General features: G+C 39.8%; 1 protein-coding gene across 2 annotated transcripts in view; it reads right to left on the bottom strand.

Annotated features, from left to right (window-relative positions):
- Window positions 1–219: 219 nt before the first annotated feature.
- The window catches only part of btc (betacellulin), a 38,476-nt gene continuing 12,348 nt past the window's right edge, over window positions 220–26,347 (bottom strand). For both annotated transcript variants that reach the window (XM_012954434.3, XM_002941767.5), the window contains exons 2-6: window positions 8,479–8,577; window positions 7,563–7,680; window positions 4,945–5,091; window positions 4,524–4,623; window positions 220–2,986 (exon numbers count right to left, since the gene is read on the bottom strand). In XM_012954434.3, the coding sequence (XP_012809888.1) occupies window positions 4,524–4,623; window positions 4,945–5,091; window positions 7,563–7,680; window positions 8,479–8,577 (464 nt within the window). In that variant the 3' untranslated portion in view covers window positions 220–2,986. The remainder of the gene's footprint in view (window positions 2,987–4,523; window positions 4,624–4,944; window positions 5,092–7,562; window positions 7,681–8,478; window positions 8,578–26,347) is intronic.

Genomic DNA, 26,347 nt, shown 5'->3' with positions numbered 1-26,347 from the left:
TTTGAGGACTAACTATAGTCCAGCCCTCCAACAGTCTGAGGGACCGTGAACTGGACCCCTGTTTAAAAAGTTTGAGGACCCCTGGTATAAACTAATAAATAAAATATAAGCTGCATATAACAAAACAAAAAACTAAGTAAACCAACATGAACAGGGGAATTATCAGCCCAAACGTTTCATCAAAATAATAAAATTGCTATTAACAGGACTTTTTTTTTCTTAATAAAATGTTTAATAAAATATTTTCAGAGTATGTTCTACAAAAATATCTTACAGAATACATATTTACCAACATAAGAAACAGTAACCTTAGATCTCATAAATCTGGGAGTTTTGAACCAGATCAAACATGTAGGACTGCACAATCAGGACTTCTTTACATAGTTAGAACTCACATAAAACTGCATTGCATATTAGTGCTACTAGGTAGATCCAATTTCACTACGGGGCAGATATATCAAAGTGTAAAATTAGAGCTCATTTCAGAAAACCACCCACTTTGTATCAATTCTTAAGGGATTTTTAAAAGCGTGAAAGAGTTCACCTTTTTATAAATATGCTTTAAAAGATCCCCATAGGAATAAATTGAAATTGAATATGTTTTTCTGTAGTGAATCTCAAATTTTGATAAATCTGCCCCTAAGTACAACTGAGATCAGATGAAACTCTTAGGGGCAGATGTATCCACATTCTGATTTTAGCGGTTTTAGACTTTTTTATACCATGAATAAAGTTATTTCTGTGAAAACTATGAATGTCTAGTCATTTATTAAAAGATCCAAATTGAATGAGGCATGAAAGTACTATACAGTATATATGTGCTTAACAATACCCATTTTGCCTATGGTTTCAGCCACAGTACTATAATTCTCACTAATGCTACTGTATGCTAGATATGGTCACAGCAATCACATGAAAAATTTCTCCCCCACACTAAATCAAATTGCTGCTCTAATTTGAGCTCAACTATACCATTGCTATGGATTGCCAATAACAACACAGAGGTTCAGATAAATAATTCTTTAGTAAACATTGTAATAATTGATATATACTGTGATTAAATGAAACCGAACACAATGAATGTACAAAGAATTACAGTAGCTTATAAAAACATGAGATTTAGAGGACCATTTATCAACATTAGTAAATGGGCCCCTTAATGTTATAGGTATTAGATGGTTTCAAGAACACAGCACATTCCCTAGTAGAACAAACCAAGACTGCACTGGTCTATGCACAATACTTTGAAGAATGGCAGATGCCTAATGCATAATTATATGATGTGTCTTTCTTGTAGTAGTAGAGAATACAATATGTGAATCCGATTTCTTTTGTGCAACTGTACCTTCCAGTTTTTATCTTCCCTTTGTATTTGTCTAATGAAAATATTAAGAGGAGATGGTTTATTTTGTGCTGGCAGATTATAATAAATGCAGCACAATAACTCCAGTCTGTTAGATCCTCATACCACAAGGTTTAGCTAAAAGCAGTGCTGTCATCAGGGGGCTTAGGTTAGAGGAATACCCTCAGTTGGCTTTCAATGATGTGGAAGGGGCACAGCTTTCAAGAAATGGAGGAGAATGAGTGTCAGCATTTTTAGACAAAACAGGACATGACTTGTGTGAAGCTGGTTGGGCATATGGGGTCCCATGATTTCTAAAGGAAGCCTTGTCTCAGGGGGTTGTGATGACACCAGGGCTGTAGTAACTATGAGGGTCCCAAGGGCACAAAGACAGAGATCTTCCTCCACAGAAGGAATAGCTGTTCTTGGCAACATGACCAGAAATAAAGAAAATAGGAGGATACATTTGGTGACACTCCTTTGCAATGCAGCAGGTAAAAATATATATAAAAACTAACAACAGCATTCCAAAAATTGCTAAGCTCTTGTAATGTAATAAAAGCCCTTGGCAGTGTGCTATTCAAAACAAACAATTCAATGTTATGACCAATTCTGCTGCCATTCCTCCAGCAACTATGTAGAGGTTGGCATGCACAAATGTCATACATCTTTGGGCATGCCTCGCTTAAAGAGGCTGTGCCACCATTTTGATGAAAACATTTATTTGGGATTCTGTTTTAGACTGTTGTAGACTGTTGGTTTAGCTAAATAAACAAGGGCTCTTCCATTCTTGCCAGGTGCTTTCTAAAAAGGTTATTTCAGTTCTCAGGGGTATGTAATAAAAGATTCAATGATTGTACCAGGTCTAGTAACACTTAGCAGATGTTTGTTGTCAAACTGCAAAACATTTGAATGGAATGGCTCTTGGAAACAAGAAAACCCTTGATTTTAGCCAGCATAAAGAGCATTACAACATGGCCATTTTCAGATACAAATTAATATCAGTGGGTACGTAGCTATGCAGCTGTATAAGCACTCCTCAAACTTTCAGCTAAAGTTTGGTAATTCATGAGTCTATTACAAGAGGTGATTTATGGCTCAGCAGCTGTTTTAAGATTCTAATTTTGGTACGTGAAGTATGCTCCTCTAAACAGATTTGAAACATAAACATTTGCATGAAATTCTTGAGTAACAGAACATCTTTCAGGGTTATGGTTATGTTTTTTTCAATGATTCCCACTTTTAAATACAAGACATAATTCTAGCTATAACCAAGATATTTAGATAAGCTGACAAATGCCAATTTCTGAATGATACCAATGTAATTAATACTGTTTATCTGCAATTAATTTACAAGTTGGGGGCTACCCATAGAGTTAAACAGCCTTATACATAAACACATACAAAAACATATACAGACAGACATGACTGGAAGAAGCTGTATCACTCATCGATGAAACAAAGTCTCCGATAGCCTATTCATTTTTCATCCTGAAAGTACAGCAATGCCGATAGCCACTGGCCTTTATAACGCACAGCATTCAGCAAGATTCATCCAGAATCTGCTCTCCTTATGGTGGAACAGCTTATTGTTTACTCTATAGCAGCAGCATAAAACCTGCCCGCAGGTACCTTCTTTGTGACCTGTGTAAAAAAAAATATATTTTTTTTTATTGGTATCCTAAACCAGTAAGGAATAAGGGGCCAGATTCAATTTGATAAGAAAAGCTTATCTCCTTATTTAATTCCATATATTTAAATACAGACAGATTCAATTCAATGAGATAACTCTATGGGGAAAAAAACTGCATCGAGGTAGGAGAAAAGTCTTGACCATAAGTTTTCACATGATAAACCATAATATAATGTTTTCTCAAGGAATTAAATCTAGCCCAAAGTTCCTTATATATTAGAATGAGACATTTGACCATAGAAACATTTACCCGCTCAAGGAATGAATCAGAGAGACTGGGGTTTGGTTTCTTTGACAACTGGTGTTAACCTTGTGTTCTTGGAAAGATTCATCTGCCTATGTATCAGACACTAGACTAGACAACTAGACTGCAAGCTTCACATTCACTATGCCTGGATAAAGGTGCCCATACATGGGTAGACACTAAGTGCTGGCTCAGCCACTCTTGCCCACGAATATTTGTAAAATATATGGGTATCTTTATTTAAGCTCTCATTTAATGTGATTTATAAATGATGGAGAAAGCAGTCCATGGTCATGTCACAGGACAGGGTGGTCACACTGAGAAATGATCCACTTATACGCTTAGAGTGGATCTTACTGTGTATGTTTGCAGACAGTGTACATATAACTGTACATGTAATTCACTGTGCTGTTCTAGAATAAAACTACTTGGAAAAAATGCCACTCACTTCCTAGGCATCTGTAGAAACCAGGTGGACTAGACATATCCCTCAAATTAACAGTTCTTAAAACAGCAACCTTTCCAAACCAGGTTCTGCTTTGAGAGACTGCCTTTTACCTGGTGTAGTTATGTCCCATTGACTATATCACTTATATAATTAGTCATGGTAGTTAAAAGATAAAATGTATCTGCCTGTTATGCAGCTCACTGTGTAGATAATTTGTATCTCTATTGCAAAATGTAAAATCTTAGCAAGACAAATAACTTTATTCTACTGCAGTATAAAACAGAATTAATGTTACCCAGACATAAAAAGCTGTATTGTAAAATTCCTTTTTAAATTAAACATGAAACCCAAATTCATTTTTATTACCACATACATACCCATTATAAAGACATTCAAATATCCCATGTGTCAATCATATATTGCCTTAGGCACAGAGGCGGGGCAGACAATTACTTTTACTTTGCATTCACCAATCACTTTTCCTCTCCCTCCTCACCATTTAATTCTGTAGCCAGTGCATGGGCATCAGGTCCCCCATTCTTATGAATACACAAGATTTTGGGGTGATACAAAGCTTGCCTTAATAACAGTGCCCACAAAATGGCACCTGCCTGCTTGTTGTGATTGTGAATTCCAAGACTGAAGGACAAGATTTAAATAATTTATACAAGTGCTGTTTATTTTGTTTGACAAAAACAATAGAAAAGAATTTGGAATTATTTCTTAGGGGGACAGGTCCAACTATGCTTCACTGATACTTTCCATATGGTTTTTATTTTTATTATAAATTATTTACCTATACAAAATGAGTTTCTTCCACTTTTGTTGCGGAATCGTTATTCAGTCCTTCCCTTTCTTTTTCTTTCCTTTTCCTCCTTTGAGCTCTTTGCCAATGACTGCCAAGTTAATAATGCACAATAAATCAAGAATGCACTTAAAGAAGCAGTATACACACCTTCTACATCAGTTCAATGACTAGGGCTTGTCATAAACATACTTTTTGTCTATGGTTTCAAGTTATAAAAATGTGCCCCAGTAGCTTCAATTAATATGACCCATATATCAAAAATCTCCTTGCAATAGAAGCCATTACATGGCCAGATAGCACCTCTTAAATTGGTTTATGACTGGTTTACTGATGGTACCAAAACTATAAGAATTATCCAATGGATAACCATACAGGAAAAGTTGCAAGAGAAAATGACTATGAAACTTACTGTGTACAGATGCATATGCCAACAATAAGAATGATGAGAAACATCATAGCAACAATCAGCCCGATAACTACATAGTGCCGTCGATCCCCTTTCAAGTAAAATAAGTCCAAGTATTCGCATCTTGCTCCAGTATAACCTAAGTCACATCTGCAAGGGAAAAATAACACAAAACTTTAGATACCCTGGGATTCATGCACACCACATACAGGCACTGCAATATATAAAGACTGCACAAGTTTATAAACAAGTTTGTTCTTAAACAATGCACCCAATACACCCCATGGGCCTATTATTGTAAGTTTGTGTTACCTTTTTTGAATGTGTCTATCCCTAAATTAACTCACCTTTTTTAAATTAAACTATAGTAGCAAATTTTATGAAGACTGTAACAAGCCACTATTCACTATTTAAAATTGGCTGATCTGGGCATGCAGCCTATAGGCATAGGAGTACCTAGGAGTCTGACTGGTCCTATGCTAATTCAGAGCTTGATTTGTACCCATGACCTCCTGGACTGTAACCTGATTGGTCTTTGTGGTTTGCACAGTCTTTAAATTTACAGTTGGAGCTGATCCTTTTCAATGGTGGCTGCCTAGAATCACTAGACTTTGTTAAAAAGACCAGACTGTGCCCTTTTATAAGGCCTAGCTCCAACCACATTGGTATATCATACTGAATGAGCATGGTCTACTGGCTGAGAAACCAAGCACAGAAGGTTTGCCATACATCTGCAGAGGAAAACCTGTATATTTGTACATGCTCTCAAGTCCAAGGCCTGAGGGCATTATTAACAAAAGTATCCATTGGGAAGTAAACTGTAAGATTTAATATTTGTACTTGATGCTGAATAATTTGTCACTTAACCTTACTTTTCTTTGTCTTTCAACAAAAAAAAAAGGTTATCTTTAAATTTGATATCACTGAGGTTTAAGGGCTCTGGCACACGGGGAGATTAATCGCCCGACTCCCCGAACTGCATTTTCGTCGATTTGCCGAAATCGCCTGCGCAGCATGTGCCATCCCACCGGCGACTTACATTTTCGCCGGTGGGATGGCAATCTGGGGAGATTAGTCGCCCGCGAATAGGGAGATTTGTCGCGGGCGACTAATCTCCCCGTGTGCCAGAGCCCTAAGGGGTGAAAATACATGCTAGTTTGTGCATGTTAAAATACCATACACAAAGTGCTTACACTTTAGTGATACTACACATGCAGTTTGCTCTGGGCTGCAGTTGAGAAGATAAGCTTAGGGGTCATCATCAGATATCATCAAAACATTTGCAAAAAAAGGTATACATCTGCAATAGAAGCTAATGCTACAGGGTAGTACTAGGTAATTTTAATGCAGAATGCACTGGTTTCTATCTGGATATAATGTAAATCTTAATTAATCATTCAAAGGCCTTGGATTTTGTAATTTATATGATATATACACTGAACATTGTGAGTTGGCTTCTAAGCTCAGGGGTAGTGTAGGTAGGTTAGTGTAGGGTAATGGTGGACTTGGCTGACACAGGTGCCCATAACATAAGGTATAGTATTTCTAGCTTAATACTTAATCGAGCTTTAAGGAGAATGAAAGTGCTTAATCATAGCATCTGACTGAGTAAAATTTGCACTGAGTAAAATTTGGAGGTACTTGCATGCCCAGCAGATGGGCATGCAACTGTGCTGTCACAAACTGTTCTGCCCCAACTGATTGGGCTGCTTATACTCAGACAAGCCAGACCAACCCAGTTCTGTTATGTGTAAAATCACTGCTTTATAAAAATGGCACTTTGGCAACTATATGCAAATTAAGTGTCTCTTTATAAGCTGTTACTTTCACCTGTCTGTATGTTTGACAAAGGGGCTTTTTTGCTTCAAAACCTTGCACGGGACTTGCCCTGCTTGTACCTGTTTCGAGTGCCAGTACTTATTCCTGCCCATGATTGCCCAGGAGGGTGCCGATCCCTCCAGCATTTTTGCACCAAGCTCTTCTCTATCAGAGTGCCACTGTGTGTGGTTAAGGTCTTCCTTTTCACTACTTTGCAACTATACCCACTTTATGTTTAAATTGGCAGTATACCACCTTATTCAACAGGAGTTCAATAAACAGGGCTTGCAGCAAAGCAACTTGAAATTTGGTTCTTGAAAGGTAAATTAAGGAAAACTATACCCCCAGAATGAATACTTAACTAATAAATAGTAGTTTATTTCATATTAAACCCTATGAAACTGGAATATATATGTCAATAAATATTGCCCTTTAACATCTTTTGCCTTGAGCCAAATTTTTTTTTTTTTTTTTTAATTCGAGCAATTGTGCATATGTGCACAGTGCATATAAGACTTCATGTGGACTATTCAATACAGATTTCAATACCATTAACACAATACCATCATACATTAGTCCAGTCACCATTTTTTGATGGTCTGTGTGCTCCCACAGAGATCAACAGACCAGAAATAATGCAGTTCAATCTGTAAAAGAAAGTAGTGTGGGAGCAAAAGAAAGCCCAATTCATTGCACTCATGTTGAACAAGGTTGTATGCTGCCACTCTAAAAGGTATTTAATTTAAATGCTACTAGCCTTTTATTAAAATATCTTTCAATTAGAATGAAAGCTGTTTACTTACATACATGCAGGTATACTTTCCGCAGTAACAAAGCGGCACTTCCCTTTAATACAGTAGTGTCTGTAAGTCCTGGGGCATCGTGAAAAATGACCATTCCATTTTGATTGTGAAGACAGTTCTACAATGCAAAAGTCAAAATGTATTAGAAGGTATTTGCAATGCCAACTCAGTTTTACTCTTGGCAAATATATCTGCCTCAAGGATTACAAAATCACCACAAAATTAGCTTTTGCAAATGCCTTTGTCTAACAGAACAGAAATGATACATAAATGCTTGTGTAAAGCAGCCCTATATAGCTATGGTTTACCTTCTCAGCTAATAGTCTGATATTTTTTGATGCTCAACTTTAATTTCCACCCCCAATTATTTTACCTTAATTTATAGCAAAACTAGAGGAATGGGTCAAACGTATATAGCACTGATAAATACATACACCATATACCATACACCATATGGTATATTTATCATGCTGTGTAAAAAGTAGAGTGAAACATTAACTGTTATGTTGCACATAGGAGCCAAACAGATGCTTTACTTTGTTTTTCTAACTTTACTTTTTGCTAACATTACCACTCCACTTTAAACAGCATGATAAATATACCCCATTTATCTAAAAGAGAGCCACCTCTTGTAGGTATACTTCTTGTGACCCCTCATCTCGCTAATCAAATTCATTTTGACCCAACTATCCATTTTAAATACTATTTTCTTATATTGTTTCCTTTAAATTAGATCAATTGGAAGGCAGTTCATTATCTCTGTTATACGGATAGTAGAAAGAACCCTCCTTTAGAAGACTCGGTGGTTCTATGATTCAGTAATTCAAACACAATTCCCAAAGGTAATGCCTGAAGGCTAAAGCAATTATAAATCAGGCCCTTGCAATACTGTATAACACTACCATATCTGTTTTACCTGTGCAATCATCTGTATACTGAGGACAAGGTGGGCTCGTTGTTTCAGGATGTTCAGTGGAATTCCCATCTGTACTCACATATGGCAACACAGTAAAACCTAAAAACAAATCAATGTTGAGAGAATATGTTATGTTTTGTACTCAGTAATCGATTTATGGGCAGCCTGTATGGATGACTGAGGATTGTACAAGCGCTCAGCCTGTCAGACCAGATGCATTGTTTCTCCAAATGGCTATCCGCAAGCCAAAACAGCACAGAATACACGAATGAGGAGAGCACCTCTCGCAGAATTCCTGCTTAAAAAGGCTTTATTTTTGACTACACACACAACATGTTTGGGGCTCCCTCAAGCCCAAATACAAACCGAATGTGATACCAATTTGAGTTCAAGGACCCACCAATTGTGTTGATAGGTGAAGTTTCACAACTCTGATTGGAAAAGTCCATAGCTCAAAAAAGTGAATCAAAGCATCCAATATGCCCATATAAGTGAACATTAATTGGTAAATTCCAATGTGAAATACAAAAAATCCATTTAGGAACCTGTACAAAAAATTAAAAACTAATATCCATTGTACTGCACAACCATTATGCCTACCAAATAAGTAAATTTGCTATATGGTAGCCTGTATGGTATAGACCCTGTTCTCCCTCTTTTATTTTGTCTGTCATTGGGACTTATTTTTTTAAAGAGGTTAAATTCGGCATAAAAATATAGTTTCCCTCAATAAAAGCCAGCACTGTAAAGAGGGATTCATATTTTTCAATTTACACAATTTAGGGTTTATCGGAGAAAGAAAACTCAACTATAGTTGAGTGCAATCATTTGCACTCAACTATAGGGGGAAGTTTACTAAAACCTTTATGTTATAGATCAGCGGATTCTTAGCAATCATGTCAGTTCTTTGACTTTCTATTCTGTCTTTTTAAGAGGGAAGTTACAATGCTCTGTCACTGACCACCCCCACAACCAGTTTGTGGTTGGAGGTAATAGACCATGACACTTTATTGCCTATTAGGGGCAGGAGAATTTGATCACACAGTCCTACCTATCTCATGCATAGTATGTTGGCAGGCTGTATGTCATGTGAGCTGACAGATATTTTATTTCAGACTGTGGGAATGTATCTGATGATGATACAAAATACTTGTGGGAAAACAGAAAAAAATTGCTGAGTAATAACTTTTGTTATGTAAGCTCTTTACATTAAAAATATGCTCTACTTAAAAATTAAAAATATTTACCTCACTTTAAAATCACTGAAAAGTTTTAGTGAATGTATTGTAAAGGTGCTTAGAATTATATTGTCTTTCAGTGGAACAAATTCCTCTTCAAAGCCCTTTAATTTTTTTTGAATGTTGCACATGGAAATATTAAAAGGTTAACAAAACCTGATATCCTGTTACATGTCTTTCTGTGTACTTCTATCAGGGCATTTCAAATGTTGCTTTGAGATTTGGCCACATACAAAACAAACAGAAGGGGTAGGTAATTATTTAATAGATTAAAGAAGCAAACACATTGCATTAAATATCTGCTGACATGAAACGAGATAAGGTGATATCCTGGCATTTTTTAATTCCTGCTGCAAGACAGCAATAGTCACAGCCAGGGCTCAGCATGGTAAAGAGTATTTTGCAGGCAAATAACTAATCTGTGCCTAATCCAAAATACTTTTTAATTTTGTTGCAAGCAAAAACAAAAAGGGGAACAGTTTGTGATGCCATATTCAACTTTTTTGAGGGTTTGTTTTTTTTTTGTTTGCTTTACTAACATGATCGGTTATCCAAAATGCTTGGGACCTGTGTTTTCCTGGATAAGGGATCAACATACTTTAAATCTGCTAACTTAAAAAAGTTAAATAAACCCAAAAGGATTGTTTTGACACCAAATATGTAGGGATCAAGTACAACACAGTTTTATTATTACAGAGAAAAAGGAAATCATTTTTAAAAATTGTAAAAATGTGCTGAAAAAGGACTCTATGAGAGATGGGCTTCCTTTAATTTGGAGCTTTCTGGATGAGTTTCTAAATAAATACCAGTACCTTGTATTAGCCAACACTATATTTCTCCCAGACTTTTAAAAAATTTAAATTCAAAACAAGTCATCAAGTCAACATTATGGGCATATTTATCAAGATTTTGGATTTTTGTGGTTTTAGAGCTTTTTGGCACTAACTAATTTCAACAAAACCCATGAATATCATTTATTAAAAGATCCGAATTAAAAAAGAAGAAGGGACCATGGGAACATACCAAAGCTGTCCCAGAAAGTCCAGGGTGGGAAGCGGAAAGATCTGATATTAGGTTGATGGTCTAATTGACTGCAGCTTGTAGTACCTTTCTACCGAAAAAGGCATTAGATACTGCAAAGACCTCAAATTTGTAGGATTTGGTGAAGGAGTGAATGGAGGACCATTTATCGGCCCTGCAAACCATTTTGGCTGAGGCTGTTCCAAAAGGCCCAGGAGGTGCCTATGCACCTGGGTGAATGAGCCGTGATGTGAAGGAGAGGTGCCGCACCAATTTCTGTAAGTTTTCCACCAGATCGGTGAATCAGGCTCTTCTGGGCCAATGTGGGGCTATCAAGACTCCACGCACCTTTCCACCTTGATCTTCCTGATGACCCTGGGAAGAAAAGGAAGAGGAGGAAAGGCGTAAGCTAGATCAAAGTACCACGTGGCCTTCAGAGCGTACGCTGCTAGCGCTAATGGATTGCTGCATCTGGGCATGGATCTTTATACCTTGCGATTCTGACGGGAAGCCATGAGGTCCACCTCTGGTAGACCCCATCTCTCCACAATGTCTTGAAATACTTGGGGATTTAGAGACCATTCTCCTGGATCCATGCGTTGCCAGCTCAAGTAGTCAGTCTGCCAGTTCCCAAGGCTGGGAATGTAGATCTCTGAAAGACGTAGTTCCCTCGCCTCGGCCCACTTCAGAATTTGGCTGACCTCTCTGAGGGCCTGTAGACTTTTCGTACCTCCCTGGTGATTCAGGTAGGCTACCGTGGTGGCATTGTCCGATTAGACTTTGATGGTGAGCCCCGTCAGTTGGTTCTATCACTGATGAAGGGCTAGGCGAATGGCCCTGATTTTGGGGATATTGATCGGAAGACGGGATTCTGTGGTTGACCGGGTTCCTTGAGCTGTTAGACATCCCAGGACTTCGCCCCAGCCATGGAGGCTGGCGTCTGTGGTTAGGATGAACCATTGGGGAGAGGAGACCTTTTGTCAGGTAAGCTGTGGTGAGCCATCAGGTCAGCACTACTTTCGTCCTGGGGGGAATTTAGATCATCTGGGAGAGAGTGTTGCGGTTCCATTGATCCAAGATGTTCCACTGCAGAGCCCTGAGGTGGAACTGGGCGAAAAGAACTGCTTCTATGGGGGACACCAGAGACCCCAACACCTGCATGGCAAATCGGATGGAGGGTTGAGGGGTGTGAAGGTGTTGGCGGACCAGGTTTTGGATTCTGGCAACCTTCTCTGGCAAAAGAAATACTTGTGTCAAAAGACCATGCCTAGGAATGGCATGCACTGAGCCTGAGTCAGCCAGGATTTTGCTGTGTTGATCTTCAATCCCAGGGTGGTCAGGGTGTTCATGACCAGGGGAAGCTGGGATGTGGCTGCTGGAAATGAGGCCTTGAGCAGCAAGTCATCAAGGTATGGGGTGGTGGATACCCATTGAGACCTCAGTGAGACTGCCGCCGCGGCAATGATCTTGGTAAAGATCCGGGGGGCCGAAGTAAGGCGGAAGGGTAGTGCCGTGAAGTGCTGGTTCTTGAATGCAAAGTGTAAGAACTTTCAGTGGGATGGGAAATCTTTGATGTCCAGGGCCACCAGGAACTCATTTGGGTTCATGGCCGCTATGGCTGATCGCAGAGACTCCATTTTGAAGCGTGAGAAGCGAATGAATGCATTGAGATGCTTCAGGTCCAGGACAAGGTGAAAGGATCTGTCTTTTTTCAGGACAATGAGGTTGGAGTAAACACCTTGAAATTTGTCGATTGGAGGTACTGGAACGATCACACGTTTGTCTAAAAGATCCTGGACAATCGAAAGGAGTGTGTTTTGTTTGTTTAGGTCCAGAGGAAGTCGGGACATGAAGAACCAATTTGGCAGTCTGGAGGAGAATTCGAGACGATAGTCTGTGGAGATTATTTCATGTTCCCAGGGGTCTGTGGTGAGGCAAAGCCACACATCTCGAAAAAGGAGGAGTCTGCCTCCGACCAGAGAGGTTCCCTCTTGTGGGGAACAGTCATATAGTTGAGGGCTTATTGGAGGTCTTAGCCTGAGATCTTTTGTTCTGCCAGGAATATTTGGGATGGCCTTGGAATCTAGGCTTGTTGGAGTTCTGGGATGAATAATCCCTGGAGGAGGATGCCTTGGAAGGTCTTGGACAAAAGAAAGTCCTCGACGAAAGGAAGCACAATTCTTGGGTTGCGGGAGGAGAGTGCTCTTTCCTCCCATCGCCTGGCTGCTGATTTTGTCTAATTCTGGACCAAAAAGGAGTTTGCCCTTAAAGGGAATGGTGGCGAGAGATTTTTTGGAGGAGAGGTCGGCTGACCACAGCTTCAGCCACAGGGAGCGGCATGCAGCCATCAAGAGGGCAGAGGTCCTTCTAAAGGCTTGGGTCGCATCGAGCGAGGCTTCACAGAGGCGTCTCTGATTTGGGATGCCAAGGTCGCCAGTTCCAGGGATTCCAACCAAGTCTGAATGGCCAGGGAAACCCACGTGAAGGAAACATGGATAGTATCTTCTTTTGGTGTTTAAATAAGGATTTAGATGAGTTCTGAGACTCTGGATTCGGAGTTGCTGTGGTCCTCGAAATGATGGGCCACATGACATTTCAGGGATTTAGGCCGATGCTCTGGTTCTCCTCGATCCAGCCTATCCAAAAGCTTGTCTAGGCATGCTGCTAATTTGGGAATGGCTGTGGACAGGGAAATGGCCCATGGAGGGGGTTCATGTGTCTCTGCGGGTTTAGACCCCACCCCTGGCTCCTCGGGCTGTACCGGAGGAGTAGGGTCCTGTGCCTGGGGAACAATGTCAGCTGGAATTTTGAAGCAGGAGGAACACAATGGGTCCCTGAAGGGAGATGTTAGCAGCACCTGGGGCAAGCTAGGTATTTCATTTTGGAGGAGCTTGAGGCCCCCCTAGAAAAGGACCCTCTGAATTGCCCTCGGCCATGATTGTAGAGAGAGTAGAATACAGACAATAATGGAAGTTGGTTGTGTACGGTGTCAGTACAGTGTCAGCGCATGATGTGCAGAGAAGTCTTGACATTCTGCATGAAAGTTTTAAAGGAGAAGGAAAGGCTACCAAAGAGTTAATCTCAAGCTGCAGGCATACCTTCAGTTGTCTCAATAGTGCCCTTAAGTCTCCCCATATTGCGCTCGTTTAGATGATCAGAAGCCAAACAGGAAGAAAAAAACACTGAGCTGGTTAAAGAGGATTCCCATAATGCCTCACTCCTGAACAGACACTACGACCAGGACTACAGGCGGCATATGCACATGTCTGTCTTCAGTGAGCGCGCACAAGCAGGCGCGCTCCCCTTGCATTAGTCCCTCTGAGCCGGCTCGGAAGGGAGGGAATGTTGTGCATGCGCACAAATGGACGCATGCCAAGGCTGGGGGGGGAGGAATGTTGTGCATGAGCAGAAACTTTAAAAGTAAGTTTTACTAAGTTATTGTTGCTATAATAGAGCCAAAGTATAGCGTTTTTATTTAACAATAGTAGCACCATTGAATGGTATCATTTATAAATTTTGCCTTTCCTTCTCCTTTAAAGTTGTAAATTCGAAACTGCACAAGGTACTATTTGAACATTTTGAGTAGTGCAGCTTTTCTCGACAAACTCTCAACAATGATCTTTTCTTCATCTTTCAAGTAATGGTATTTTATTGTATGTACCACTAGTGGGTTTTGCTTGCCTTAAACAATTCAGTATTTAGATTAACACATTAAGAAAGCTTCATTTACAGTTCTGCAAATATGACATTATTCAATGAAACCCGTCATTCAGCCACTTTTTGCATATGACTACTAGATTATCCAATCTAATCTTGATAGTAACCAATCAATAGTAGAATGACTATACCCCGATGGCCCCACATTTTCAAACATTTTATTCAGCATATTAATTCTAGTAGATAACCAGGCAAAAGCAGGCAATAATAAATTTCCCCAGACCATACCAGAGCACCCTATAGGTTAGCCTGCACTTTGTTCATTACCAGGTCACCATATGTATCCCTGTTCTGCAAGTCCAAAGAACAATGGTTCTGTTGTGTTGATTCAGAATGTCCATTAACCCTTTAACTGCAAACAATGTGCGTGGCACGTTGTTGCAGAAAAAGGCTTTAACTGCCAACAACGTGCCTTGTACGTTGTTTGGCAGTTACAGATTCTTTCTGCAGAAGCGGCATGTGATGCTTCTGCAGAGAGTTTTGAGCGATGACAGCCCCCTGGGCAACGAGAGCCAAGGGGGCTGTCATGTTGGTCCTGCCATGCGATCATGGCAGGACAGACCTCCAAGCAGCAGATGCTGCTTTACCTTTGGCTCTCCCTGCTTTCCCCCCTGCTTCCTCCCCCTCCCTCCAGCGACGCCCACTCACTTCCTGCTGCAGGACCCTCCAAGTGATCTGATCAGCCATCTGCCTCCAGGACAGGTAAGTGCCCTTTCTTTACACTATTATACACACTTACACACAATTACATGCATTTACACACACATACAGCACACAGGCAGGCGAGAAATCCATATGCGCTATTTTCATTTTGGGGTCAGTACATACCACAGACTTTGGTATATCTATGCATATTGGGCATCAAACTGTTCAGTAGACCTTAGGTGTTCCTATTTGGGGTGATTTTCCTTTGTACGCAAGAAATTGTGTGAGATAAATGCGGCAAATTGCAACATTTTTATGCGATTTTCTGAAATACCATAAAAATCAGCAAACTTAGGAAAACTTTACGGCTTAGTACTTTGGAGTAAAAAGAAATGTGTACCCATTATAGATTCGGGGAAATGTGTACTTTCCAAAAATATATGGCTTTCTGGGGTGGGTGTACTTTTTTGTAGCATTATCCCACATAAAGGATGTAAATGTGTTGATTTTGCAGGAGCTGAAATGACAGATCATATGGGGGTATGTTCCCCATTGGGGCCCCTACATGACACACATTAGGCATCAAACTGTTCATTTAGGGTGTTTTATCTTGGTACCTAATGCTATGTGGGACATAAGATGCTGCAAAGTGGAAGCTTTGAGGGGATTTTTGGAAATGTTATCAAAATTGCTAACTTTAGAAAAGCTTTGTGGCTTGGTTCTTTGGAGTAGAAAGACATGGGTACCCATTTAGATTCGGCGGAATGTGTACTTTCCAAGAATACATGACTTTCTGGGGTGAGCGTACTTTTTACTACCTTTATCCTACATATAATTATGTGAATGTGTTGATTTTGCAGGAGCTGAAATGACAGAAACGATAGATCATATTGAGGTATGTTCCCATTGGGGCCCCTACATGCCACATACTTAGGTAAACCTATACATATTGGGCATCAAACTGTTCAGTGGACCCCTGGAGTTCAAAATTGCCAACTTTAGAAAAGCTTTGCTGCTTGGTACTTTGGAGTAGAAAGACACAGATACCCATTTTAGATTTGGGGGAATGTGCCCTTTCCAAAAATATATGGCTTTCTGGGGTGAGCGTACTTTTTACTAGCTTTATCCCACATATAATAATGTAAATGTGTTGATTTTGCTGGAGCTGAAATGACAGAAATGATAGATCATATGGGGTATGTTCACATTGGGGCCCCTACATGCCACATACTTAGGTAAACTTTTGTTTAAGTTTAAATGTTTAAGTTTGTTTAAAATCAAGTGCTAAGACCACCTTTGTGATGTCACAAGAAGCATTCAGATTACTGGACATTTAAAATGGGTATATACTGATTTTCTGATTATACTGATATATACTGATTATACTTTTCACAAAATCCTACCTGTACAAAATATGGATTGTTGATTCTAAAATAATACACATGTTCTGTAAGCAGGGCCCTACAAGGGGGCTGCAAACCTTTTTAATGTCTTATAAATGGCAAACAAAAAAGACTGAACACAAATCTTTTCAACCATCTGTTTTTTTCTTCAAAAGGTCTCCAGATCTAAGCAGTTCATAAAATATAAATATATATAGAGGAGGGTAGGAGGGTGTGGGGCCTGTACTATGATTACAGTATATTAATTTCATAGCACGGTTGTTATTGCCTGTAATATTTCAGCTCCATGACTGCACAGGATGAGGTAACATGAAACATCAGTCCCCATGGAATCTCACTATATATTACATACATACATATTTTAGCTGATACATTAAAGCAGTGCTGTCCAACTTCTGTTGTACCGAGGGCCGGAATTTTTCCGACCTACGTGGTGGAGGGCCGATAATGGAAGCCAGTTTTGACCACTCCCCTTTTTAAAACCGCACCCACTTGAAACCACACCCATGTTATCACATGACCATACCCATATTAATGGTTGTAGTACAGCAAAAACCTGCCACACTCTGCCTTCCCTACCATGCCTGTGTGCCATACTCTGCCTGCCCTAACCTGCCTGTGTGCCATACTCTGCCTTCCCTACCCTGCCTGTGTGTGCCATACTCTGCCTTCCCTACCCTGCCTTTGTGTGTGCCATACTCTGCCTTCCCTACCCTGCCTGTGTGCCATACTCTGCCTGCCCTACCCTGCCTTTGTGTGTGCCATACTCTGCCTTCCCTACCCTGCCTGTGTGTGCCATACTCTGCCTGCCCTACCATGCCTGCGTGCCATACTTTCACTGTGTGTGCCATTCTTGGCTGGTTTGTGCCATACTTGGCCTGTGTGTGCCATACTCTGCCTGCCCTACCCTGCCTGTGTGCCATACTCTGCCTTCCCTACCCTGCCTGCGTGTGCCATACTTTCACTGTGTGTGCCATTCTTGGCTGGTTTGTGCCAAACTTGGCCTGTGTGTGCCATACTCTGCCTGCCCTACTCTGCCTGTGTGTGCCATACTCTGCCTTCCCTACCCTGCCTGTGTGTGCCATACTCTGCTTGCCCTATGATGCCTGTGTGTATGGCACACACAGGCAGCCTACAGTGACACAATGCTGGCACTGCTCCTACAGTCTGCACAATAACTATATATTAAAAAACTTTTTAATTGCAGTACCACCTCAGTATATGTTCTTTTTGTAGTGTGCAGGGATTATTTGTGGGTTTCTACTGCTCCTGAGGTGTGAACAGGGGAACAATGTGGGTGATTACAGCCTGAGCCTGAGGTGTGAACACTGCAGGGGGTGAACAATGCAGAGATTAAAAGGTGTGAAAAACACAGGGGATTACATATTTAAACAATACAGCCTGATTACAGCCTGAATCTGAGGTGAGAACCATGCAGGGGGCAGTTAATCACAGTACTGATACCATTTAAAGCTTACACAGGAGTAAGCCATCAAAGCAGCCAGACAGGTGGGGGGCCACACAGAGGGGGGTCGCGGGCCGCATGCGGCCCGCGGGCCGCCAGTTGGACAGCACTGCATTAAAGCAAATTACACACTTCTTTATGTTTTAGTGTGGATTTCTCACAATATTAGTTTTGTAAATATGCTTTATATGATAAAATAAAATAAAAAGGTTCCTAAGCTCAGTAATTGACAGCAACACAGAGCATGCACAGTGAATCAGGAGAAAAGAAGATGGCGAGCTACTGGGGGCATATTTGGAGGCACAGATTTTCACTGCTAAAGGACTGTGGTTGCCTTGGACTGGTACAGAAGCCCATAACATAATGTACAAAATGTTTGGCCTATTTCTTTATTTAAGCTTTAGTTTTCCTTTAAGAACAAACTTCTACAATAATTCTGTTGAAAAGACTTAAATAATATTCCTGCGCTAGGGCCTTCTACATTCGAACATATGGTTGTTAGAGGACCAATGTTATGTCCTATGGGACACTTCAAAAATCATGCACAGAAGGATCAAAGCCAGAAAGGTTTTCCTGCAGTTTACAATCGTTCAGATACGAAACAAAATCGGACCTTATACGATAAGATACAATATTTTTGTATTTTAAGATACAAATTTTTCATATTTTAAAAAGCACAATACAAAAAAATTGTACGTATAAAACGATTTTTTGGTATCATGCTTTTTAAAGGTACAAAAATCGTACTTTGATAAATCTGCCCCTATTTATGCAGTATATTTTGAGTCGGCCCCTAAGCAATCCAACTTGCAGCGCAGCAGTAAAGAGTGATTGAAGTTTATCAGAGCACAAATCACATGGCTGTGGCACCATAGGAAATGAAGAATATGGCTAGCCCCATGTGAAATTTCAAAATAAAACATTATAAAATCTGTTTGCCTTTTTAAAAAAATGGATTTTAAAGCAGGATTCTGCTGGAGAAGCTCTATTAACTGATGCGTTATGAAAAAAAACTGTTTTCCCATGACAGTATTCCTTTAAACAGAAGTTAAAGGAACAGTAACACCAAAAAAATGAAAGTATATAAAAGTAATTATAATATAATTTACTGTTGCCCTGCATTGCTACAACTGGTGTGTTTGCCTCAGAAAGACTACTATAGCTTATATAAGTAAGCTGCTGTGTAGCCATGGGGGCAGCCATTCAAAGGAGAAAAGGCACAGGTTACTTAGCAGATAACAGATAAAGCCCCATTATGTGGGGCTTATCTACTAGTGATATCTGCTATGTAACCTGTGCCTTTTCTCCTTTTTTCCAGCTTGAATGGCTGCCCCCATGGCTACACAGCAGCTTATTTATATAGTAGCTTTTCTATAGCAAAAACACCAGTTTTTTGCAGAGCAACGGCACATTATATTTTACTTTATTTTACTTTAAAACACTTTAATTTTTTGATGTTACTGTTCCTTTAAGTATATCAAACTATACCTAAAAGTATGCAGGAATTCTGAATGCTCATAATCAGAGAGCAACGTGTATTTTCAGTGTGTTGACATCAGGTGTCTCAGCCAGGCAATACTAGTGCTGTACTAGGTTGTGACCTCTACAGTAATGCAATCTGCCTAGCTTATGCTCAGCAGGTTTGTGAAGTCAGAGAACTAAAAATATAAGGTGCACATGCCTTCATTTGTTGCCAATTTTGTATTACAGGATATTACTAAATACATACAACCATAATCCCTACCTACCTTAGTCTTCAGACTGTAAAACTGATTCCAATTTGTATAAAAATACAATACAATTACAGTCATTTAATGCATTCATAACACTTTATAAACGTATTAAAGGAGAAGGCACTTTGATTAGCAATAAAATGCCAAAATGTCTTCTAGCTTGCACTCATGTGGCTAACTGAACACTACATACATTCTGTAGAAAGCTTTACCACACCTGATTTAACATCCCTAGACACTTCCTCTTTTTGTTTTAAGACAGCAGCTGCCATTGGTCTCTGTAACTTCTGTGCTGCAGCTCTTGCTGCTGGTAGCTAATAATACAGCAGAGACAGGAGAGATGGCAGAGACAGGAGAGAAGGAAGGGGGAGAAAGCAGAGGGGGCAGGGGGAGGGTATAGCAAGCTGCAGAGACTCATCTTTTGCCCTGAAGTTTTTTTCTAAGAGAAGGACGTCTAATATGGAAGCTTTTATGATAGAGGAGCTTTTATGTTTATGGCTTTATTTAAATAGGCCTTTCTGATAAAGCTTACTTAGTTTTAACCTTTCCTTTTCCTTTAATATGTTGCAATAGAAATCAGATTAATATATACATCTATTTGCAGCATTAAATATTTTCTAGCATTCAGTACATATTCTAATTAATATTGGGCAGCATAAAAAAAAGCTAAAATACTCCATGTATGCACATTTTAGCCACATGTGTGTTTCTATGCACTTATACTGGGGCTGCCACCCATCCAGTATTTCACCAGCCTAGATGGTAAGAAATACCATCCAGGGCTGGGATCCATATTACATACTACAATGTACTTGTACAATGTATTAAACCCACAATGCCCTCTTTTCTGTCCCCAATTCACCTCAATTCCTGCTCAATCTTTACTTTTCTGTCCCAGAAGAATTCACCCTATGAAAAACCTCTTTACATCATTGCCCAGCCCCACAGTCATCTCTCCGCCATTCCTGCTTCATTATGCCACCCTTTCTATGTCACCGACAACCCCAAACACAGCCCAGCCTCCACAGAAAAGGTGGCATCCCTAACTTATACATTGGTTTGTGCTCATATCTGCTGTAGATATTGCTGTGCACATATGTAGCGCTATATAAATAAAATTATACATACATAACTGCAAACGCCTATACACTCCATACACTTAACTATGTGAAGAGCCAAATGTATGAAGAATAAAAAAAAAACGATAGATGATGAATATATGCTTCCTGCTGAGATTAATGTAAACCACCAGTGGCACAAGGCAATTTCAGGCTACAAAGCAATGCACATTTCTCTGCCTGTGTAAAAAGCTCAAAAAAACTGCCCCTCTGCTCCAATCTGCTTTATGATGCGTCTGCACTGAGAGACACTGCGTCAGTCTGCTCCCAGATTTTGAACATTATATTTTAATGCAGACACACCATTAAGCAGCTCAGAGTGGCAATAGTAGTGTGGCAGACGCTTTATGCAATGGCAATATGCTGAACAAAGAGACCAACCATGGGTTGCTATCTCCTTGCAAATGTAACCAAGAAAAAGTAAATTCTTTACTAAACAATAGTCCAATAAACATTGAAACAAATAATCAATACAATGCTGTAGGGTACAAGAAAACAAAGGACACTTCAAAACTATCTATACACAGTTGCGAGCATTAGAAATCATTAGATGTATTCTTCTTTATTTACTGGAGACACACAGATAATGAAGATTTGGTTTAGAAATAAGAGGTAAAAGAGTAATGCTGCTTCTAATCTAGTAAATCCTACCAGTTACTGGTTAATAGAGATAAAGCAAACTGACCTTCGGTTGTTAAATTGCCCCTATGATTTTTTTGCAAGTGCCTCTGTAGCAACTTGTGTATATTTAATAATATGTCACATTGTAGGCAAAAAGTATGTTCAGCCCTAACCCCATTCAATAAAACCATGCAGAAAAGAGGGTTATACTGTTCCTTTAATACAGTATTTATATTATGTTTGGCTAATTACTCAGTGGGGATGATTTATAAACGTTTAGGAAAATTATCTTTCTAAACTCAACCCATTTTGTTGAAATAAAGTATCTGTGTTTTAATAACTACATTACCCTAAAACTACAATCCTGACTTTTTAAGAAACAGCAGATTTTGGGTTACATCTGGTCCTGGGGATGTCACTCCTGCATTAGTTAAAATGGAATTTGTGATGTCAGCACAGCTTTACAGTTTTAACACCCATAATAAATAATACAGCATTCACTATAGGCACAATGGCCTAGTGCTAAAATATGCAGGATGCATGTGTGATCAGAAGACCACCTGCATTTGCTGTATTCTACCCATGCTCATTCTCTTTCTATCATGGGATGGGACAGATTACACAGTTCTCTAATGATATATAGGGTATGTATGTATGTATCACTGGGGTCACTGGAAACAGCATTCTCTAAACAAACGGAGAACACCCTGTTTTGTTAGAAATAGTATCACCACAAAAGCAAATAAGAACATCTCAAAACATTTTGATTTTCAGTACTGCCTGGCTGAGGAGGGTAGGCCAAGGTAGAAAAGAAAATAGGGGAAGTAAATGGGGCTATAAGGCAGAAGTAACCACTAAGAAAAGGAGAGAAAAGAAAGAGAAGAATGAGAATGGAAAAAAAATGAAATGAAAATGAAAACAGAGAAAAGTAACAAAAAGGAAACAAACATAAAAATCACAGATGGGAGTAAAGCATACAACTGTGACTACTTAAAATTGGGGGCTGCCGTACAACCAGAATATATACCAAGTGGCTGGGGACCCAGACGAAACGTAAGACACCCAAATAAATGCACATTTCAAAATTTATAAGCCCTGTCAGAGCAAATTTTCTTAGCAACATTAGACTATATACCAATATATACAGTGGTGTGAAAAACTATTTGCCCCCTTCCTGATTTCTTATTCTTTTGCATGTTTGTCACACAAAATGTTTCTGATCATCAAACACATTTAACTATTAGTCAAAGATAACACAAGTAAACACAAAATGCAGTTTTTAAATGAGGGTTTTTATTATTAAGGGAGAAAAAAAATCCAAACCTACATGGCCCTGTGTGAAAAAGTAATTGCCCCCTGAACCTAATAACTGGTTGGGCCACCCTTAGCAGCAATAACTGCAATCAAGCGTTTGCCATAACTTGCAACGAGTCTTTTACAGCGCTCTGGAGGAATTTTGGCCCACTCATCTTTGCAGAATTGTTGTAATTCAGCTTTATTTGAGGGTTTTCTAGCATGAACCACCTTTTTATGGTCATGCCACAACATCTCAATAGGATTCAGGTCAGGACTTTGACTAGGCCACTCCAAAGTCTTCATTTTGTTTTTCTTCAGCCATTCAGAGGTGGATTTGCTGGTGTGTTTTGGGTCATTGTCCTGCTGCAGCACCCAAGATCGCTTGAGCTTGAGTTGACGAACAGATGGCCGGACATTCTCCTTCAGGATTTTTTGGTAGACAGTAGAATTCATGGTTCCATCTATCACAGCAAGCCTTCCAGGTCCTGAAGCAGCAAAACAACCCCAGACCATCACACTACCACCACCATATTTTACTGTTGGTATGATGTTCTTTTTCTGAAATGCTGTGTTACTTTTACGCCAGATGTAACGGGACACGCACCTTCCAAAAAGTTCAACTTTTGTCTCGTCGGTCCACAAGGTATTTTCCCAAAAGTCTTGGCAATCATTGAGATGTTTTTTAGCAAAATTGAGACGAGCCATAATGTTCTTTTTGCTTAAAAGTGGTTTGCGCCTTGGAAATCTGCCATGCAGGCCGTTTTTGCCCAGTCTCTTTCTTATGGTGGAGTCGTGAACACTGACCTTAATTGAGGCAAGTGAGGCCTGCAGTTCTTTAGATGTTGTCCTGGGGTCTTTTGTGGCCTCTCGGATGAGTTGTCTCTGCGCTCTTGGGGTAATTTTGGTCGGCCGGCCACTCCTGGGAAGGTTCACCACTGTTCCATGTTTTTGCCATTTGTGGATAATGGCTCTCACTGTGGTTCGCTGGAGTCCCAAAGCTTTAGAAATGGCTTTATAACCTTTACCAGACTGATAGATCTCAATTACTTTTGTTCTCATTTGTTCCTCAATTTCTTTGGATCTTGGCATGATGTCTAGCTTTTGAGGTGCTTTTGGGCTACTTCTCTGTGTCAGGTAGCTCCTATTTAAGTGATTTCTTGATTGAAACAGGTGTGACAGTAATCAGGCCTGGGGGTGACTACAGAAATTGAACTGGGGGTGACTACAGAAATTGAACTGGGGGTGTGATAAACCACAGTTAAGTTATTTTTTAACAAGGGGGGCAATCACTTTTTCACACAGGGCCATGTAGATTTGGAGTTTTTTTTCTCCCTTAATAACGTAAACCTTCATTTAAAAACTGCATTTTGTGTTCAATTATGTTATCTTTGACTAATAGTTAACGGTTTTTGATGAGCAGAAACATTTAAGTGTGACAAACATGCAAAAGAATAAGAAATCAGGAAGGGGGGCAAATAGTTTTTCACACCACTGTATGTCAGCCAGGGGCCATCAGTGTTTATATGGGACCACAAAAAATACTGGGGTTGTTTTGGTTTGAGTATAAGTGCAATTATATAAAGCTATCGAAATCCAAAAATGTGGAGAGAACCAAAATACTGGGTCGGGCTATGTTCAGAGAACACATTAAAATGGCTGATCACAGTGAGACTGATAACTATCATGCGGCAATAAATTTAGGTGTCTGATCTATTATCCAGACTTTTTGTAATTTGGAACTCCATAAAATAATTTAAACATTAAATAAACCCAATATGATTGTTTCCCCTCCAATAAAGATTAATTATATCTTAGTTTGTATCAAGTACAAGGTACTGTTTTATTATTACAAAGAAAAAGACTCCTTCCAGGAGTGCAGGTTCTGTTAGCCAACAAACATTTTACATGTAATATATAACCTTTTAATACAAATTTATGCATTGGTATTTGATTGATGGTCACTACTTGTAGTTCACATTGTTTGGTAGAGGATAAATCTTACATGCAAGGCTTTAGTCTGTGTATTTAAATGAATGATGCACTGGACCATAAAGAGGTTGCTGTGGTCCATTAAATCCTGAAGAGTAAGTTATATTTGATTTTAACAGATGGTCTATGAAATACTTAGGACTATGGCATTCAGGGCATCTGATTGTCACTTTAATATAAATAAAAGCAGCACCTGTTACTGCTTCCCATAGTGATATACAGAAAAGCATACCTCGTAATGATCGGTATATTGCGATTTTTCGTAAATTGTCACAACTTTTTCGCAGCCATTACGACTTGCTCGTAAATTGTCGCGACTTTTTCGTAGCCATTACTACTTGCTCGTAAATTGTAGCGACTTTTTCGTAGCCGGCATGCCGAGTACGAAAGTTTCGGAATCATTCAAGCTTCAGTATTGTGACTTTCCTTGGGCCAGGTTGGAGCTGCAGAGTGCCATTGAGTCCTATGGGAGGCTTCCAAAATCATGCAAAGTCGCAAAGGTTTGCCCACCGTTTACGTAAAATGGGAGTGGTATTTAGGGGGTGTGGTAACAAATTGGGCATGGTCAAAAAATTTGCCGTGCTGCGCAGCATTTCTTTTTGTCCTTCTTTGCATTTTCAAATGTTGGGAGGTATGCAAAGGTACTGCCGAAAGAACACAGTTTCTTTACACAATGCGTTACCCTTACATCACTTTTTGCAGCAGTGTCAGGCAAGTTGGCTCAGTGGGTATTCCTCCTGCCTTAAGCACTGGGGTTCCAAGTCAGGTACTGTATTCAGGAGTTTGTATGTTCCTTGTATCTGTGAATGGGTTTCCTCCCACATTCCAAAAGCATACAGGCGGGTTAACTGGTTTCTTATAAAATTGATTTTGTTGTTTGTCAATGTGATAGGGATCTTTTTGTGTAAAAGTCAACGGGAGCTGTCCTAGGCAGTTTGTAACAATCTTTATTTAACTTGTGGTTTTAGGGCTCTGGCACACGAGGGAGATTAGTCGCCCGCGACAAATCTCCCTTGTTGCGGGCGACTAATCTCCCCAATATGACATCCCACCGGCGAAAATGTAAATGTTGCGGGCGACTAATCTCAATTTACATTTTTGCCGGTGGGATGTCATATCGGGGAGATTAGTCGCCCCCAACAAGGGAGATTTGTCGCTCCCCAACACTTTTTCCATTTGAATGTGGCTCACGAGTTAGAAAGGTTGGGGATCCCTGCCTTAAACCAAAACCAAAGCCAACAGTCTGTTATTATGGTGACTCCTGGGGGGGGGGGGGGGCATACAGCATTTTGCTCTTTTGGGATATATTGATAAGTTTCCAAAAGAACTGGGTTACCTTTTGATAACTTTCGAGAATTTTCCTAACATACCATCATGTATACACAAAAAGAGGTTGTGGGAGCACTCCAAGGCTAAATAAAGTATACAAATACAATGGAAGTGCAACTGATCTGGCCAAATTAACTACAAACATACAAAAAGAAAAAGGGATTGATCAATGCACATTCCCTGGTCCCCTGTTTCATAAGTAAATTGTCTGTTAGTTTCATGCTAGTGCATACAGTATATTGACAAAAAACAGGGGTTTTTAGTTACAAAATTATGATCATAAGATTGGTAAGCC

This window comes from Xenopus tropicalis, chromosome 1, assembly GCF_000004195.4.
Source record: "Xenopus tropicalis strain Nigerian chromosome 1, UCB_Xtro_10.0, whole genome shotgun sequence".
Lineage (NCBI taxonomy): Eukaryota > Metazoa > Chordata > Amphibia > Anura > Pipidae > Xenopus > Xenopus tropicalis.
The sequence above is the reverse complement of the archived record's forward strand: the minus strand, read 5'-3'. Positions and strand labels throughout refer to the sequence as shown.